General features: G+C 34.3%; 1 protein-coding gene across 20 annotated transcripts in view; it reads right to left on the reverse strand.

The window, feature by feature from the left end:
* Window positions 1-14105, reverse strand: part of LOC106874338 (dynactin subunit 1) — a 113173-nt gene that overhangs the window by 15672 nt on the left and 83396 nt on the right. For 11 of the 20 annotated variants that reach the window (XM_089362394.1, XM_089362393.1, XM_089362392.1 and 8 more), the window contains 3 exons: window positions 13452-13478; window positions 924-1023; window positions 135-228 (listed from right to left, as the gene is read on the reverse strand). In XM_089362394.1, coding sequence (XP_089218520.1) covers window positions 135-228; window positions 924-1023; window positions 13452-13478 — 221 coding nt within the window. The remainder of the gene's footprint in view (window positions 1-134; window positions 229-923; window positions 1024-13451; window positions 13479-14105) is intronic. The other 9 variants (XM_089362396.1, XM_089362395.1, XM_089362391.1 and 6 more) reach the window with 1 other exon arrangement.

Here is a 14105-nt window from a genome sequence, read left to right on the forward strand (position 1 = left end):
TATGTATTTATTTATGTATGTAAACAGACTTACCCACACACATGTGCATAAATCTGTTGCTACAGCAACAGTAAATGATGACAGAAAATGAAGCCATATTCGAGCAAATTAAAGACCTACAACTGACTACTTACTTGTTTATCATGGGTGCCATCAAAATCATACTCTCCATTCTCCATGGCATTGGCCACTTTATTCATTGTTCCAACAACCACGCCAAACGATAATCTAATGATAAGAGAAAAACAAACTCATATTGAAACAAAAGAGAGAGAGAGAGAGTCAGACAGACAGGGAGGGAGGGAGAGGGAGTTATTGAGCAGTTCAAACTAATCTACTGCTTTAATGATTCTTTCAATCCATCATTTTTGCTATAGTAATAATAATAATAATTATTTCTAACAAAGGTAAGAGGGAGCAGAAGAGGTTATTAAATTGACTGATAATTATTTTAATCAAACCCAGAAGGACAAAAATGTAACACAACCAACCCAGGCAGGATTTGAACTCAGAATGTAAAAGGGCAAATGTAACTGAAAGCCACACAACAGTCTGCAAGGCCCTATAACAGTAGGAAGAAAAAAAGAAAGAAAGAAAGAAAGAAAGAAAGAAAGAAAGAAAGAAAGAAAGAAAGAAAGAGAGAAAAAAAGAGAGAAAAAAAGGAGAGAAAAAAAAGAAAGAAAAAAAGAAAGAAAAAAAGAAAGAAAGAAAGAAAGAAAAAAGAAAGGGAGAGAGAGGGAAAGAAAGAAAGAAAGAAAGAAAGAAAGAAAGAAAGAAAGAAAGAGAGGGAGGGAGAGAGGGAAAGAAAGAAAGAAAGAAAGAAAGAAAGAGGAGGAGGGAGAGAGAGAGAGAAAGAGAGAGAGAGAGAGAGAGAGAGAGAGAGAGAGATGAATCAGAAGCAATAATCAACTCCAAAACAGTACCGGAGACACTCATAAGGTCCGCTATCTTCTTTGCCGTACACCTTATCAGTAGCTTCATAGGCGAGTTCTTCCATTTGCTTAGGTTTAACACCTTCGTTATCTGGTCAGGATATACAGAGTTCATCAAATCAGCAGACATTTAAAAGAAAAACAGTCTAATATGGGGGGAGTGGTGGTGGTGGGGATTCCTTCATGTTTGAATAAATCTAATTATGGTTAATATTTTATTTCTGTCTATTCCACTTACCAATTTTTGACTAATTACATTAATTCACATATTTCAAAACTATAGTTACATTATATAAAGGAATATAACATGGCATCATTGATTAAGAACTAGAAGAGGTGTGGGTTTGGGAGAAGGGGCATGATCAGAGGAAGACCTGCAGTACCCATGGGAAGCGTTGCTGTTGCGTAGGGGTTCATAAACCTTTTTTATTTTTGTTTTTTTGTAGTGTCCCTTTTTAAGTAGTTGTTAAGACTAGTCTCAACTTAAATGGTGAGTGAGGTATCACGATTAAACTAACTTAACATGGACAATAATTTATAAATTTTACTCTAAAAATGGATTGTATAATCTTAATAGCAAATTGTAAAAAATTGATAAAGACAAAAGTTGTAAAATTACTTTAAACATTGCAAGTTAATGATTTCCTTGTGCCTAATGAGATCTCATTTTATTTTAATAAACATTACTAGTTTTATCATGTATAACATAATTATTAACATATGTAACATTTAGTATGTTAATTATGCTACCTCACTGCCCTTAAAGTCTAACTACTTCAACGTGTCTGTGTGAAAAAAATATATGGCAGTCTTCATCTAAATGCCAGTACAACCAGCAATCAGCCTGCAAACATGTTCTGGGATGCATGGGGTGGGAGCACAAAGTGTGCATATCCCTAGAACCTAAAGCAGGCCCAATAGGGAAAAACAGTGATTGGGAATGGAAAGCGTAATGAAAATTGTTTCTATCAGGACTCAAGGAAGGAGGTGTCCGAGGATTCTCCCCTCCCTCTCACACACACCCGACCCTCCCAGCCTTCTCAAGAATAGTGGGGGTATAAGAGGGATGGATATTTTTCTGATGCTACCATATCAGAGACCTTTGTGTGGCAGAATCACAACATCACTTTACTTATGACATGGAATATAATACATTTAAAGATAAAATTTATTTATGGAAAGTAAAATTACCAAAAAATTTAATCATTAAATATGCTTTTTATGGTGGGGAAAAAAAATGTGATAAAGTTTAATTACTATATTTTTTTTTTTCTTAAAAATATCTGATTTTAAAAAGTTAAGTGATTTGATAATTAGAAACTTTTCAATACAAATTTGTAAATTGAAATAAAATATTTCTGTAGAAAATATAAAACTGGAATTCCCCATGTGGGTACATGAAATTCAAATTATCAAAAATTAATAAATTAGAGTCTTATAGAGACTTGTAGGTTAAAGATGATAAATTGTTGAAAATCTATGAGGAATAAAATAAAAAAAGGAAAAAAAAAGAAAAAATATCACAAGTCAAAAATCTGCATTTCATTTCCAAGATTTTCAGATTTTCAAAATGCTTTCCATTATAAAGCATGCAGCAGTTGAACATTGCAACCTTAACATTGAGCCTACTCTTTTTATACATACATTATATATATATATATCCCATTCCAGCTTCAATTCTACAGCAAGTCTAGTGTATTATTATTTCTATTATAGCTGTTGTTATAAATCTAATAGTCTTTTACAAGCTAGCGACTACTGGCAGAATTAAGCTTGAGTGAGTGACGCCTGAAATAATGGAAACCATTTTGAAAGTACCTCTTGATGGAAATCCCTTTTACAAGATAATTCAGATGGATGTTAACACAATTTTTGTAAGAATGTCATACTTTTAGAATAAAATATTTTTTCAACATTCATATATATCAAAATGAAAAGACAGTATATTTAAATGTTGTCAGTATTTCAGGAAAAAATACTACCAACATTCAAATAGCTTCGTTTTTTAGTTTTATTTCAATACTTATATTTAGAAAGAATTTTTAGGAACATCCAATTCCTTAAATGCTAAATCTAAAGAAACTGTTGATAAAAGATTTGCTGCAATAAAATAGTGGCAATAATGTCTCTAATTTCATTCCACATTCAGAATCTTCTAGCTGGCATGCCTCACATGGAAGAACTCGTAAAACAAAATTGGACAACATCTAGAGATGCAACACAGGAAAAAAGAAATATTACCACAATATGAGAAATGAAGGAAAATTTTAGATAATAATTAAATAACTATACCTTACAACAGCAAAAAAGAAACAAGAAACAAAAAAAGAAATTATTGTAGTAATTCGAGTAAGCATGGTTGTATGGTTAGAAGCTTGCTTTACAACCACATGGTTTCAGGTTCAATCCCACTGTGTGGCACCTTGGGGAAAATGTCTTCTACTATAGTCCCTGGCTGACCAATACCTTGTGAGATAATTTAGCAGGTGGAAATTAAGTGAAAGCCAATTGCATATATGTGTGTGTGTGTGTGTGTGTGTGTGTGTGTGTGTGGCCTTGTGTTTGTGCATGTCCCCCACCTATGTTACACCCAGTAACATAGTGGTTTTCACAAAAACAGACCTATGGAATAAGTACCAGCCTTAAAAAAATAAATACTGAGGTTCATTTGTTTGACTAAATCCAACATGACTAAAATTCAATGACTGAAACAAGTAAAAAAATAGTTATGAGTTTTATTATATTCTTTGAAATTTTTTTTGTTTTACATACTCTGAATAACTGTCTTGGAAATTTCTAGAAAAGTCATGAAAATATTCTAGTTACTACCAACATTATAAAGGTGACAGAATTTTTTTTTTAATATTATTAATAGCCCTAAATAATCCCTTTTGTTGTCATATTTCTGCTGATATGTACTGCCTTTGTTTCAATTAATTTTGAAAATAATGAATTCCGTAAAAAAATAACTGTCAGTATTGTACCAGTGTTTGGAACAAAAATTAACATGAAATTTTGATGGAAGGTTTTAATTTAGATCACATAAAAACACAAAGTCTATGATAGAAAAGAGCAGTCTTGGGCGACTTGGTATCAAAAAAGTTAATCAGATGTACGATCAAAAAGCATTCCAACAAGAATTGTGCTGCTTTTTTTTTATATTTGGAATCACATGGTCCAATGTGTCCTTTCTTTTCAAGTGACCATGTAGAGGCTAAAATGGTATCTGTATCTCTGACAAGACAACTATCAGTTATTATCCTACTAGAGCGCCTTCAACGAGCTTCTAAACATCTGGTAATTAAGCATTTCAAAGTTAAAAAGGCTTGCTTTCTTCAGGGCATATGTAGAGAGCATTTTCTTCTGCAGAGAAGAAACCTGAACTATGGAGGAGTTTCGAGACTGCCTTGATAATACAAACACCAGGCTTCTCATGAGGGCATAAAACATGAGAAGTGTGAGCATAAGACCAAAGATATTTATGGACACATTCTGACCATCTCTGCTATTATTACTCAAGGCAGTGTGAATTTTGCTGGCCACTGCAATTGCATTGAACAACAGGCTATAATTAGAGGTTATATTTTGGAGACTTCTGCAATTGAATAGATGAAGACCACTCAAACTACACAGAAGTTTCAGGCTGAGATACAAACAACATGAAACTGAGTATCTACCAAAACTTATAGGAGACAGCAATCCCTGGCACAGCATTCTGAGATGCATCTCAGTTACAACTGTTTCAAAGAAGTGGCCAACAGTATCATTTATATATAGCATCAGAGAAGTATAATTTACAATGTGTAAATGGAAGGACGGTGTTTGATGTGTTCAAAAGATGCTTCATTAACATGTAAAACTGAGTTCAAGTAGTCTTATAGGTATACTTTAGAGCCATGGAGTCTGCAAGCTTGGCGTGACCTGGACATACTATACAGAAGTAAGCCTTCAGTGGTTCTCCAATAGGTTAATATATCTAATTTCAAAAATATCCATCTAGTACACATTTTGCTTTGATAAAAAACACATTTAAAATAAAAAATCGAATTTCATTATGTAATTTATAAAATTTATATATGTAATTTAATAAAAGGAAGGAAATAAGTAGAGTTGATATTTGTCCAATTTTGTTTTAGTAGTTCACTTCCAGGCAAGGTTCAGCAAAATCAAGGCAGCAACAAATCATTTCAACTAAAACTATGCTGGTTTCTAATAAAATCATGACTGTAGGCAGTTCACAAAAAGATCAAAGCCTAATACTTTAGATTAGTTTATCAACAAAGCTTTTCTATCTTCAAAATGAAACCAGTTAGTATAACTATAATTGCTTCACATTACAGGGCAAAAGAAGAGCATACAATCGAACTTTTTAATCTTCCCTTAAAAACATATACAACTAGATAAAAGGTCATTCTACAAAATGACATGGAAACAACAAAAGAACATTTCCTAATCTAAGAAAAATTAAGAAAGGAAAATTAGCTGGGTTTATTTAGCATTATTATTAAGTTCTAGTTTCACTTTTGTTTGGCTGAAATAAAAAAATTTTTTACGGAGTAAAAAAAAATGAGAGTAACACAACCAAAAAAAAAAAAAAAAAAAATACATTGACTAAGATTTGAAATTCTTTGCAACCAACAATCCTTGTCATATCAGAAAACACCGAAAAAATATTACAACATGGCAGTTTGTCAACAACACAAAAATGCAAACTGATTGTAAGCAATAATCCTTGAAAATGTAACATAGCAAACAACACTCAAGATTGTGTCCCATTTTGTTTTTGTTTGTTCTTTTTTTTTTTCCTATTAAGTATCAAATATTTTAGAGTATTTCTTCAACACAATCTAAATGTAAATAATGAGATGCAAAACTGACAATATTAAAGTCATCAACTAGAATTGACTTCACAGTGTGTTCCACTTCGTATATTATAGAGAACTGATTATTTAGTGAACTCTGTGCTCAAAATTTTAACATCAAAAGATGGGGCCAACACTAATTCATGTAGACCTAATTAGAAACAACAGAGAATCAATTAGTCATGTCTAACTATCTTTACATAAATGTAAAAATTAAAACGTACCTGATTGATACATAAAAATTGGTAGGAGTTGCTTCTTAACAGATATTTACCCCCCCCCCTCCCAATATATTCCTCTCGAGCAATATGAATTCCATACAGATTTTGTTTAAAAGTTACATATATACAAGCCATGTGTGGCAATACTGCTCTGTAGTTTGTATTATCCCCCATCTTGCTCTACAACATTAAAAACTGTGCAGTGGTAACATAGCTTGTTTTTTGTTTAAACCTTAGCATTACAGCATCAGAGTAATAAACTCCAGCCAAACAAAACAATAATAAAAAAAAAAAAAAAAAATACATGCCAAAGGTTTGCAATACATTTTCATGCATAACAGGTAAAGATCTAGCAGCTGATAAATAGACAGACAGACAGACAGACAGACAAAGAAAGGTAGACAGAGAGGATGTAAAAAAGAAAATTACGTTTGGAGGACAAGATAGAAATGCAGTCACATACAATAATAATTTTAAACTATGGTAAAACTTGTTTATTTTAAATCCTATTTACTACTGAATTGTTCTTTGAACTTGAGGTCTCCTCTCTCACTGAGATGATCCATAATCAGTGTTCTAGACTTGACCAGTTCATCTTATTTTCTTCACGCATAAAGTATCAGGCTAATTTTCCCTTCTTTTAAGACAGTAGGCGGTACTGTAGCAGCTATTTGTAACATCTCGACTGATTATGAGGCCTAAGGTCAAAAATTTGAGGACAGGCACAAGAGTGGCTGTGTGGTAAGTAGCTTGCTTCCCAACCACATGGTTCCAGGTTCAGTCCCACTGCGTGGCACCTTGGGCAAGTGTCTTCTACTGTAGCCTCAAGCTATAACCAAAGCCTTGTGAGTGGATTTCGTAGACAGAAACTTAAAGAAGCCTGTCTTGCATATATATATATATTTATATATATATATATGTCTGTGTGTCAGTGTTTGTCCCCGCAAAATCGCATGACAACCGACGCTGGTGTGTTTACATCCCTGTAACATTAGCAGTTCGGCAAAAGGAACTGATAGAATAAGTACTAGGATTACAGAAGTCAATTTGCTCGACTAAAGGCGGTGCTCCAGCATGGCCACAGTCAAATGACTGAAACAAGTGAAAGAATAAAAGAATACTGTGGAGTTGATTCAGTTGAATCCAGTACTTATCAATATATACATATATATATATATATATATGTATACAGTGGGCCTCACCGAGGCGATGACTACTGACCGAGACCTTTGGAAATGTGCTGTGCGTGAGAAGACCCGGCAAGCCAAGTAAGATCGTTGCCAGTGCCCCTGGACTGGCTCTTGTGCGGGTGGCACATGAGATGCACCATTTTGAGCGTGGCTGTTGCCAGTACCGCCTGACTGGCTCCCGTAGGATTTTCGAGTGAGATCGTTGCCAGTGCCCCTGGACTGGCTTGTGCGGGTGGCACATAAAAGACACCATTTCGAGCGTGGCCGTTTTTGTGCAGGTGACACGTAAAAGCACCCACTACACTCTCTGAGTGGTTGGCGTTAGGAAGGGCATCCAGCTGCAGAAACTCTGCCAAATTAGATTGGAGCCTGGTGTTGCCATCCGGTTTCACCAGTCCTCAGTCAAATCGTCCAACCCATGCTAGCATGGAAAGCGGACGTTAAACGATGATGATGATGATGATGATATGTATATATATATATATATATGTCTGTATGTATATATTTCAAACAATTATAAAGAATACAAAGACTGATGCATCATCAAAATTTTCTTTTACTTTTACAGACGGTCATGCATCATAATTACTTGATTTACAATGACTGACACATGCTTCTGCTGCCCGATTGCTGTTAACATGATTGCTAACACAAAGCAATCCCCAACACTTATCGCTACATGGAGCATATCTAAAAGCTACCATGGTACTTGCCTAGATAATTTTATCTCTATACACTAACATTATATCATCATCATCAGCATCATCGTTTAACATCCGCTTTCCATGCTAGCATGGGTTGGACGGTTTGACTGAGGACTGGCAAGCCAGAAGGCTGCACCAGGTTGCAATCTGATCTGGCAGAGTTTCTACAGCTGGATACCCTTCCTAATGCCAACCACTCCGAGAGTGTAGTGGGTGCTTTTACGTGCCACCAGCATGAGGGCCAGTCACAGTACTGGCAACGGCCACGCTCAAAAAGGTGTTTTTTACATGCCACCTGCACACAAATTTGTTGATATTTCTGGTTAATGCAGTATGAACCACCAGTCTCTCCCCGCCCCTAAAAGTACTTTAATGAGAGGTAATATGTGAATAATTAATATGTGGTTCTCTCTCAAGTTGGAACAAAGTCAGATGAAACTGAAGAATTGGCTGCATGGACGCAATCTCTATGGCATTTACTCCAAAGAATTTCATAAAACCTTGAGCACAGATGTTACACAGGCCATTTAAAGAAGAATTAAAACAGCACTGCAACACTCCATTACTCAGTTTGAATTGGATGATATCTAGTTCTGAAGAAACTCTAAGATCACACTTATCAGTGACCGCATAGGTATTGACTACAACTACTTATAATAATTGTTTCTGATTGAGGCTCAAGGCCAGCAGCCAGCAGTTTTGAGGGGACGGAGGTTAGTCAACACCTCAGACCCAGCGCTTGACTGTTTCTTTATTTTATCAAGTCTGAAGAGATAAAAGGCATTGTTGACCTCAAAAGGATTTGAGCCAAGAGTGTAGCAGGTCAAAACAAATACCACAATGCATTTTCTTTTTCCAAGGTGCTAATAATTCTGCCAGCTAACGGACCTTACAACAACTACTACCACTAATAATAATAACAATAATAATGGCTTCAGATTTTAGCACAACGCCAGCAAGTTTGGGGGAGGGAGCAAGTCGATTACAATGGCTATGCTCAAATGGTGTTTTTTTACGTGCCACCCACACAGAAGCCAGTCCAGGGGCACTGGCAACGACCTCGCTCGAATGTTTTTCATGCCACCGGCACAAGTGCCAGTAAGGCAATACAGGTAACAATCATATTCAAATGGTGCTTTTCACGTGCCATTGTGCAATTGGTACTTATTTGATCAACCCCAAAATGATGAAAAACAAAGCTGACCTCAGCAGAATTTGAACTCAGAACATAAAGATAGACGAAATGCCACTAAGCATTTTGCCCAGTATGTTAATGGTTAATGGTTCTGTACCAACTCACTGCCTTAACTACTACGACTAATAATAATAATAATAATTATTATCCTTTCAAATTTTGGCACAAGGCCAGCAATTTTGAGGGGAAGGACTGGTACTTATTTGACCTCAATACAGTTATATCACTTTCTCAGAACCTAAGATGTTAGATGTTGTAAGCAAGAATTAATGTATTCCATTATTCAGCTATAGACAAAAAGTCCCAAAAGATGACTGTCATGCTAAAGAAAAGAAAAAAAAAAAAGAATGGACAAAAAAAAAAAGCAAAGATATATTAAAGACTTTGAATATAAACCGTTTAAATACACGTTCTATATAGCATGATGATGGTGTAAACTACAGCACAAACATGCTGTGTGGACCAGAATACATGCAGTGTTTCATCATTTCCAATTTCCTGGGAGAAAAATCTAAAAGGACTTCTCAAATAGTTTTTAGAACATACACACACACATATACACACATGCATTTATATAATACTATGCATAAATATATATATATATATATATATATTATGCATAAATATATATATATATATTATGCATAAATATATATATATATATTATGCATAAATATATATATATATTATGCATAAATATATATATATATTATGCATAAATATATATATATTATGCATAAATATATATATATATTATGCATAAATATATATATATATATATATATATTATATGCATAAATATATATATATATTATATGCATAAATATATATATATATATATATATATATATATATATTGCATGTGTGTGTATGTAGACACATACACATATACACACATGTGCATGCACTCATTGGGCATACTAGCATACACTGTACAAAGTAGGAACTTGCAATAGCATAGAGCATACCTCTTTAAAGGCCAAACCCTCAAACATGGAAAATGAATTATACTTTTCTAAGCTAGTCTGGCTGAAGAAAGTACAGTAAAGAACAGTAATGTACATTTGTTTCCCCCAGGTGTCAAAAACTAAATACATGCTCTCCATATAGCATATGACACAGTCGATGCTCAGAAAGGTTACATATTAACTCAGTACAGAAGTGGCCCCAAGGTCATTGCATGACATTTTCAGTGAATGAAAGATGAAAGAAAAGCACATCCTTTTCATATTGGCATCATTTGAAAAGTAGAAAATAGTTTGACACCCTGCCATGTGATAGAAAAAAAAAAGTTGAGAAAGACAAGTACAAGCTTGCAGTGAAGTGAGAGTTATGAAACTTGTTCAACATTCATAGAAGAATGTGAAGAATCAGTAAGACACTAAATGCAACAGAATTTGTTGCCCTAATATAAGTGTACAATGATGATGATTGCCTTTTCATATGACTAAAAGCAAAAATGCTCTTTTCCTTGAAGGATAGACAAACGTTTCTAAATAAAATTAATAAATAATAATAATAATAAATGCACCCTTTTAAAGCCTCGCCAGGCTCATGGGCCCAGTTCCCCGGTTTCAATGGCGTATGTGTTCCCCAGCTGGACGGGATGCCAGTCCAATGCAGCGTTACTCATTTTTGCCAGCTGAGTGGACTGGAGCAACGTGAAATGAAGTGTTTTGCTCAAGAACACAACACGTCGCCCGGTCCAGGAATCGAAACCACAATCTTACGATCATGATGCTGACACCCTAACCACTAAGCCACGTGCCTCCACTACATAGAATTAATAGCAGAACTTAACATAAAATTGTCTGAAACACTAAGGATTAGTTCAAAGAGTTGTGGAAATAAGATGAGAGAAAAATATTCCTTTGCATAAGAAACAGGTGATTATCCAAGATAATCCAGGATCAGTTGCTTACTCTTTACCATTAAGTGAACTTATCATCATCGTCATTTAACGTCCACTTTCCATGCTGGCATGGGTTGGACAGTTTAACTGAGGGCTGGCAAGCTAGAAGGCTGCACCAGGCACCAATCTGATCTGGCAAAGTTTCTACAGCTGGATGCCCTTCCTAACACCAACCACTTTGAGAGTGTAGTAGGTGCTTTTTTTTTTAAAAATTATAATGTTCACTGTTTTCAATAATTTCACACGAATGATATTTAATATGGACAACATATTTACAAGATACAGCAAATGGGAAGCTGGGGTGTTTATATCTTGCCCAAAGGCATCAGAGATAATAACAGGACTGAAACCATATAAAACTCTTCACCAAAAACCACAATAAAAACTCTTCACCAAAACCACAATATAATGATTCCTAATTATTCTATGATGCATTCAAAAAGTTTCAGTGATTCTCATAAGAAAATCTGATGTATCACAAGTCCTGACAAGAATAATATAAGCATCCAGTACACTTTGTGAAAGTGGTTAGCATTAGGAAGAGCATCCAACCGGTAGAAATGATGCCAAAACAGACAGAACTTGGCACAGTCCTTGAGCTTGCCTGGTAATGTCAAACTGCCCAATCCATGCCAGTATGGAAGATGGACATATGATGATAGTGATGATTCTTATAGAAACATAATCCTAAGAATTAAGGAAAACCTGAAGTGCAGAAGTTGCAATGTTCAAGTTTTTACTATATAAGCAAAACAAAAAAAAAAACATTTGCATTGGTGGACAGACTAAGTGCATTGTGGAATTACTGTTTAACCATTCTACAACTACCTAAAGAAATTATCATATTCACACTGTCCAAAAGATGATAATAACCAAAAAAAAAAAAAAAAACACTATACAATCTAAACATAACTGATAATGTTGTTCAGAGATATGAAACCTTTTAAAGAATTAGACTGCAAGTGTCCAATTTTCAAATTGGAAAAAAAATGGATTTATATCCAATATGTGCATTTGTGTTGTATAAAAATAACCAAATGTTCATTTTAGTTGATAGTACTTCAAATGATACTTTTGAGATCATACTTTGAGAACACATACATACACATGTCAGACAAGGCCTTGATGAATGCCAATAGGCATGAAAGTATGTACTAGCCTTTATATATTTAATTCTCTATATTTAATACTCAATATTTCATATATTCAATAAGACATTCAATACTTCATTTCATTTTACTATTTATATTAATTTTATAAGAATATAAATAAAACATAAAAAACAGACAGAGTTGGAACTCTTTTAAATAATATATATATATATATATATATATATATATATATATATATATATATATATATATATGTATATATACATACACACACATCACTGTGTTGGTGCCTGGTGTGAATAAGACCACCACAAACTGCTTTCTTGCATTGTGGTAGCTTTCAAATTTTCAGTAGCTAGGTGGGCAGGCCTATAATGTATAAGCAAAGGAAATCATGACACAGCCCCAAAACAGGATGTCAGTCTGTCACAGTTGAGCGAACTGGAGCAGTGTGAAATGAAGTGTTTTGCTCAAGAACACAGCGCAGATCCTGGTGCAGGAATTGAAACCAAGATCATGCAACTTTGAGTACAAAACCCTAGCCTATATAATGTGTGATCATACAGCCATTAATCTACAAAAGAGGTTGTGGTTTCCATTCTTATGTGTGACAACACTGAGGTACTTTATCCCATGTTGTTAAATTCAATCAATGAATTAACGAGATTAAAACAGAAGGGTAGGAAAAGGTGAATATTATGGTATAATGTAAAAATGGAATGCCTAGTCTACCATGAGTAAAAGTAGTGAAAGACATTAGAAGGGGAGGAACAAAGAGACAAGAGAAGGGAGAAAATACAAGAGAGAGAAAGAGCATCAAATCATTAGTAAAGACCCCAAACTTGGCTTTTTCTTCCTTCCCCCCACTTCTTCAAAAGTAAAACCTCTACCTTAAACTGTATTTCACCCCAGCCCACCAATCAGGAGGAGAAAGGGTTAACAACAGATGTCAATCTGAAGAACATGTTAATAAAAGTTAGAGGGCTAAGGTGAGCAGGTATGGTAGTTGTGCTTATATATGTACATGAGGGTATATATGCATTAATATATGTATATATACACACATATACAAATAAACACACACACACACATATACTCATTTATATATATATATATATATATATATATATATATATATATATATATATATATATAGATAGATAGATAGATACAAATATATATATATATATGTATATATAGTATGAGGAGGGGTGGAAAAAGAAATGGACACAGATGAAACAAAGAAAAAAAAATTTTTTTTAATGAAATAAAAGAAGAAAATGAAAGGTTACAAAACAGAATACAAATAAAGCATTGATTTACCATCTGATTTGGATTGTTGTCTTGAACCTGAACAGGAGAAATGTGAAGATCTGAAACATTAACAGTCTGACAAAGCAGAAATATTTTGGTCTGTATGCATTTGTACGTGTGTATTTATGTCCGTGTGTATGTAATATTTTTAGGTGTCATTCAGATGATGTCATTGCCCTTCAAAATGGGTTGTTGTTTTTTTCGGTTTATTTTACTTTTGGGGTTAGACATAGTTATTTATTGTTCAGTTTAATGGCATAGGTGTCGACTGAAATGAAGACAAAGTTTAATATGTGTTTATGTAAAAGGACATTTTATCCCCAACCCCACCAGCTCTACCCTCATCGTCTGTATTGGTCTTCAACATGAAGCACAGAATGTTAAAATTTAGTGTTATGTGTGGGTGTGCTATGTTTATATCAGTAATTATTTTCTTTGGTTAACAAAGGAGTGACCAGAAAATCTGCGACTTAGTATGTTAGACCTCTCTGTGACAAAAACAGATCAAGATCAAAGTAATTTTTACCACCCATTCTTTTCCTTGAATTTACTTAACCCCTAACAAACAGAAAGGTCACACCTGGTTACCAAGTAGGTGTCAGTTGTTAGGAATTTACTAAGCGTTATTCACCGTTCCTCAACTGACAAGTGACCATTCCTAAA

The sequence above is a fragment of the Octopus bimaculoides genome, chromosome 14 (assembly GCF_046866305.1).
Source record: "Octopus bimaculoides isolate indiv1 chromosome 14, ASM4686630v1, whole genome shotgun sequence".
NCBI lineage: Eukaryota > Metazoa > Mollusca > Cephalopoda > Octopoda > Octopodidae > Octopus > Octopus bimaculoides.